This window comes from Cebus imitator, unplaced genomic scaffold, assembly GCF_001604975.1.
Source record: "Cebus imitator isolate Cc_AM_T3 unplaced genomic scaffold, Cebus_imitator-1.0 Scaffold496, whole genome shotgun sequence".
Taxonomy (NCBI): Eukaryota; Metazoa; Chordata; class Mammalia; order Primates; family Cebidae; genus Cebus; species Cebus imitator.
This window is the reverse complement of record NW_016107811.1, coordinates 274,451-281,056: the sequence shown is the minus strand read 5'-3', so window position 1 is coordinate 281,056 and position 6,606 is coordinate 274,451. Positions and strand designations below refer to the sequence as shown.

The 6,606-nt window shown below is 42.7% G+C and overlaps 1 protein-coding gene across 1 annotated transcript in view; it reads right to left on the bottom strand.

Annotated features, from left to right (window-relative positions):
* Positions 1–6,606, bottom strand: part of SNX6 (sorting nexin 6) — a 62,820-nt gene that overhangs the window by 12,537 nt on the left and 43,677 nt on the right. The window contains exon 10 of the mRNA XM_017513578.2: positions 2,727–2,766. Within this exon, the coding sequence (XP_017369067.1) occupies positions 2,727–2,766 (40 nt within the window). The remainder of the gene's footprint in view (positions 1–2,726; positions 2,767–6,606) is intronic.

The following is a 6,606-nucleotide window of genomic DNA, read 5'->3' as shown; positions in this document are numbered from 1 at the left end:
TGGAGTGCAGTGGCGTGATCTTGGCTTACTGCAACCTCTGCCTCCCGGGTTCAAGCAATTCTCCTGCCTCAGCCTCCCGAGTAGCTGGGATTACAGGCATGCGCCACCATGCCTGGCTAATTTTGTATTTTTAGTAGAGACAGGGTTTCTCCATGTTGATCAGGCTTGTCTTGAATTCCCAACCTCAGGTGATCCACCTACCTCAGCCTCCCAAAGTGCTGGGATTACAGATACGAGCTACCATACCCGGTCAAAAATAATTCTTACACACAAAAAAAGACAGGTGTGCATGAAGGACACAAAACAAAATGAAGACGGACTTTCTGGAATACAAGAACTTTAAGCAATGTAGAAAATGTTAATATTGATAAGGTGTAGTGGCTCATGTCTGTAATCCCAGCTTGGCCAACATGGTGAAACCCCGTCTCTACTAAAAACACAAAAATTAGCCAGGAGTGGCAGCACACGCCTGTAATCCCAGGTACTTGGGAGGCTGAGGCAGGAGAATCGCTTGAGTCCAGGAGGTGAAGGTTGCAGTGAGCCAAGATTGCACCACTGCACTTCAGCCTGGGTGACAGAGCAAGACTCTGTCCCAAGAAAAAGAAGAGAAGAAAAACGTTACTATTCAGAAACATGGTTAATACATTACAGAAATTCTTGTACTATTTCTGCAACTTTTCCATAAGTCCAGAATTACTGTCAAGATAAAAAGTGAAAATAAGGCCGGGTGCCTTAGTAAGGCTCACGTCTGTTAATCCCACCAGTTTGGGAGGCTAAGGTGGGTAGAACACTTGAGGTCAGGAGTTCGAGACCAGCCTGGCCAACATGGCAAAACCCCATCTCTACTGAAAGTACAAAAATCAGTTGGGCATAGTGGCTACTTGGAAGGCTGAGGCAGGAAAATCACTTGAACCCGGGAGGCAGAGGTTGCAGTGCGCTGAGATCACATCACTGCACTCCAGCCTGGACGACAGAGACTCCATCTCAAATGGAAAAAAAAAAAAAAAGCTAAACTAAAACTATACACCCAGCAGAATGGCAAAAATTAAAACGGCAGAAAATGATGCTAAGTTTTAAAAAGCTTGTAGGACAACCTAAATGCTCATACTTATTCTGTGGGCATGCACATTGGCACAATCATTATGGGAAACAGTTTTGCAGTTTCTGCTGCAGCTTTTCACATGGTATTCTATGATCCATCAATTTCCCTCCTAGTTATATATAGCCAACAGAATTGTATACTTGTGTTCAGAAGGTATACAATAATAATCTTATTATAAAGAAGTACAAACTAGAAACTATCCATGTGCCTATGAACAGAACAGATGAATTAATAAAATACTATACAGCAATAAGAATAAAGGAACCAAGGCAGGTGGCTCATGCCTGTAATCCCAATGCTTTGAAAGGTGAGGCAGGAATATCAATAGAGGCCAGGAATTCGAGACCAGCCTGGGCAATGTAGTGAGACTCCCTCTCTATAAAAATTACCAAAAATTAGCCAGGCATGGTAACGTACATCTGTAGTCCTAACTACTTGGGAGGCTGAGGCAGGAGGATGCTTGAGCTTAAGAGTTTGAGGCTGCAGTGAGTTATGATCATGCAAATGTACTCCAGCCTAGGCGGCAGAGCAAGACTCCATCTCAAAAAACAACAAAACAAAAAAACCCGAAATGTCTACTAGAAGCTAGGACAGTGTTACTCTTGTAGGAAGGCAGTGCCTTGGAAGTCAGCTGAGGAGCAGAGGAGGAAGCAGGGAATCTGCATTGCTGGTAATTTTCTATTTCTTTTCTTTTCTTTGAGGTAGGGTTTCTGTCACCCAGGCTGGAGTACAGTGGCACAATCATAGCTCACTATAACCTTGACTTCCTGGGCTCAAGAATCTTCCTGCCTCAGCCTCCCAAGTAGTTAGGACTAAAGTTGTGTGCCACCATGCCTGGCTAATTTTTGGTAACTTTTGTATAGAGGGGGTCTCGCTACATTGCCCAGGGTAGTCGAACTCCTGGCCTCTACTGATCCACCTGCATCACCCTTCAATGTAGTGGGATTACGGGCATGTGCCACCTGGCCTGGTTCCTTTATTCTTATTGCTATAAAGTATTTAATTAATTAGTTTATCTGTTCCAGGAGGTATTCTTTTTTTTTTTTTGAGAGACAGGGTCTCGCTGCTCTGTCACCCAGGATGGAGTGCAATTGCACAATCATAGCTCACTGCAGCCTCAAACTCTTGAGCTCAAGCATCCTCCTGCTTCAGCGTCCCAAGCAGGTCTACAGGTTTGCACCATCACACCTGGATAATTTTTTAATTTTTTGTAGAGACAGCATCTTGCTATGTTTTCCCAGACTGATCTCAAATTCCCAGGCTCAAGAGATCCTCCTGCCTCGGCTCCCAAAGTGCTGAGATTATAGGGGCATTAAGACATTGCACCCAGAAGAATATGAACTTTTATACAAATACAAAAGGCCATAACAAAAAGTTGCATTTCCTGAAAAACTTCCAATGGAATCCAAATCTGTTTCATCATCCTTCTGAAACATACTCATCTTCCTCAATAAAGTTAAACACAACCACAAGTTAACTATTACCACATGCAAAGATTTAGATTGCCGAAAGATTAATAATGATTACTTTTAAAAAATTTTATGAATTGTGGTTAAAAACCTTTAACATGAACTACTCTGTGGGCACAACATTATGCAGTATATCTCTATAATTTAGTACTTACTCTTGTTTTATCGAACAGTTCTGAAACTTTGAGAAAAAACCTGAAAAGGAAAATATTTTCATCACATGCTACATTCGAAGTAATTTTCCATTTCAAATGCATAAGAATATGCTCCCAAACCATATTAACAATAAATACCTTCTCTCATTATAATTATATTCAACAGCCTTATTAACTGCAGGCTTCAGTTAGTTTGACAAAAACCCCTCTGTACTTCTAACAATAAAACAGATTACTTGACATCTGTTTACAGATAGAGTATCTGTATCTTTTTCTCACTCTGTTGCCCAGGCTAGAGTGCAGTGGCCCAGTCTTGGCTCACTGCAACCTCTGCCTCCTGGGTTCAAGCAATTCTCCTGCCTCAGCCTCCTCAGTAGCTGGAATCACAGGCACCTGCCCCCATGGCTGGCTACTTTTTAAATTTTTAATAGAGACAAGTTTTCACCTGGTTAAAAATTAGCCAGGTGTGGTGGTGCACACCTGTAGTCCTAGCTATTCAGGCGTCTAAGATGCAAGGATGGCTTGAATCCAGGCTGGTCTTGGACTCCTGACTTCAAGTGATCTGCCTGCTTCAGCCTCCCAAATTGCTGGGATTATAGGTGTGAGCCACTGCAGGGTCACATTTCATTTTAAAATGACAGTCTAAGCCTTACATTAAACACATTTCTGTTGTTGAGACTGAGTCTCGCTCTGTTGCCCTAGCTGAAGTGCGGTAGCACGATCTCGGCTTACTGCAACCTCTGCCTCCTGGATTCAAATGATTATCCTGCCTCAGCCTCCTGCGTAGCTGGGATTACAGGTGCCCACCACCATGCTTGGCTAATTTTTGTATTTTTAGTAGAGACAGGGTTTCGCCATGTTGGCCAGGTTGGTCTCAAACTCCTGACCTCAAGTGATCTGCCCACCTTGGCCTCCCAAAGTGCTGGGATTACAGGCATGAGCCACCATGCCTGGCCAACAAAATTTATCTTGATACATTTTAGCAAACAGGCTGAGGCAAGCAGACCACCTGAGGCCAGGGGCTTGAGACCAGTATGGGCAACACAGTGAAACCCTGTCTCTATTAAAAATACAAAAAATTAGCTGGGCATGGTGGTGCAATCCCGTAATCAAAGTACTGTTTAATAGTCTGGTGCTGGGATATTTTTAAATTGATATCAGCATTTGACAGATAAACTATTTAGTTAAACGTAAAAATAAATTCTTTTTTTTTTTTTTGAGACGGGGTATTGCTCTGTCACTCAGCTCTGAAGCAAACCTGTGGGTCCCAGCTACTCAGGAAGCTAAAGCAGGAGGATCACTTGAGCCCAGGAGTTCAAGGCTGTAGTGCTCTATGACTGCATCTGTCAACAGCTACTGTACTCCAGCCCGGCCACGCAGCAAGACCCACCTCTCAAAAAAAGGGTGCAGGTTGGAGTATTCTATAAAATATGTAATTAAAATGACATTATAAATGAATTAGGGCAAATACTACTCAAAGCAAAAACAATTTTATGAACTTTGCTTTAAAGAACTTGCTTTGACAGATTTACTTTAGAGAACAGATGGCAAGGTTGACTTTTCTTCCCGATGAGTTGAGAATTAACTCTTTGGGAAGGTGGCATGTTAATTAGCGTAAGCTATCATACCTCGCTTTGATGAAAAGCTTGACTTTTAAACATCTGAGACAGAAAATATCAGAATATACTAAAGAAAAGGTCAAGGATGTGGTTTAGAGAAAGGCATAGACTATGAAAATAGTTTTCCTGCTTAAAAATATGTTTTTTATTTTTTTGAGACTAAGTCTTTCTCTGTTACCTGGGATGGAGTGCAGTGGTGTGATCTCCACTCACTGCAACCTCTACCTCCCAGGTTCAAGTGATTCTGATGTCTCAGCCTCCTGAGTAGCTGGGATTACAGGTGTGCACCACCATATCTGGTTAATTTTCGTGTTTTTAGAGATGGAGTTTTGCCATGTTTCCAGGCTGGTCTCGAACTCCTGGGCTCAAGTGATCCACCTGCCTTGACCTCTTAATGTATTGGGATTATAGGCGTAAGTCACTGCACCCAGCCTAAATTTAAATTTTATTTTATTTTACTCTATTTTAGAGAAGGAGTCTCTGTCACCTAGGCTGGTCTCAAACTCCTGGGCTCAAGTAATCCTCCTGCTTCAGCCTACAAAAGTGCTAAGATTACAGGTACAAGGCTCCATCCCCAGCTAAATGATTTTTCAACTGAGAATTAGATTAAGGGCCCAATTGAGAATTAGATTTACGAGTGGCCTGGGTGACTTTCACCTATAATCCTAGCACTTTGGGATGCCGAGGCGGGTGGACTGCTTGAGATCAGGAGTTCGAGACCAGCCTGGGTAACATGGCAAAACCCTGTCTCTACAAAAAATACAAACATTAGCCAGGCATAGTGGCTCATGCCTGTGGTCTCGGCTGCTTAGGAGGCTGAGGTGAGAAGATCGCTTGAGTCCAGGAGGTAGAAGTCGCTATGAGCCGAGATCACACCACTATACTCCAACCTGGGTTAACAGAGCAAGATTCTGTCTCATAAATAAATAAATAAGTCTGGTTTAAACAGTATTATAAGAGCAACTAAAATTAACTGCAGTTAGATTTAAAGTGAAACGTTAACATCAAGTAAATAAAAAACAGCCGTGTAAGCAATCTTTCAAGGAGCTTTTCCATATTCACATAAATAATACCTGCTACACTGGTTTGTCTGAGGATTTCCCTAGATTCACTCAACCATAAACTCTAGGCTGGGTGCAGTGGCTCAAGCCTGTAATGCCAGCACTTTGAGAGGCTTAGGTGGGCAGATCACCTGAGGTCAGGAGTTGGGAGACTGCCCTGGCCAACATGGTGAAATCTGCTACTATAAAAACACAAAAATTAGCTAGGTGTGCACACCTGTAATCCCAGCTACTTGGGTGGCTAAATCACAAGAATTGCTTGAACCTAGGAGGTGGAAGTTGCAGTGAGCCAAGATCACACCACTGCACTCCAGCCTGGGTGCCAAAGACAGACATTGTTTCAAAAAGCAAAAACAAAAACTGGACAAGCACAGTGGCTCACGCCTGTAATCTCAGAACTTTGGGAGGCCGAGGCAGGCAGATCACCTGAGGTCAGGAGTTCAACACCAGCCTGGCCAATGCAGTGAAACCCTGTCTCTACTAAAAATACAAAAATTAGCCAGGCATGGTGATGGCATGTGTGTAATCCCAACTATTGGGGAGGCTGAGGCAGGAGAATCACCTGAACCTGGGAGGTGGAGGCTGCAGTGAGCCAAGATTGCACCACTGCACTCCAGCCTAGGTGACAGAGTTAGACTCTGTCTCAAAACAAATACCAAACAGAAATAAAAACAAAACAAAATAAAACAAAAAACCAGAATAGCCAGCCTCTTTACAAAGTAAAAACTGATAGCATCAAATTTTACTTTAAAAGTCAATCTGAGGTCGGGCACAGTGGCTCACGCCTGTAATCCCAGCACTTTGGGAGGCCGAGGCAGGTGGATCACGAGGTCAGGAGTTCAAGATCAGCCTGGCCAACACTGCTAAACCCCATCTCTACCAAAAAACACAAAAATTAGCCAGGTGTGGTGGCAGGCGCCTGTAACCTCAGCTACTTTGGAGGCTGAGGTGGAAGACTTGCTTGAACCTGGAAGGAGGAGGTTATAGCGAGCCATGATCATGAGACTGCACTCCAGCCCGGGTGACAGAGTAAAACCATGTCTCAAATCAAAAACAAAAACAAAAAACAAAACAAAACAAAACAAAACAAAGTATTGTGTGCATCTAGGCTGCCAACAGAAATTTTTCTCTGCTTTATTTATATTTCATATATATATATATATATATATATATATTTTTTTTTTTTTTTTTTTTTTTTTT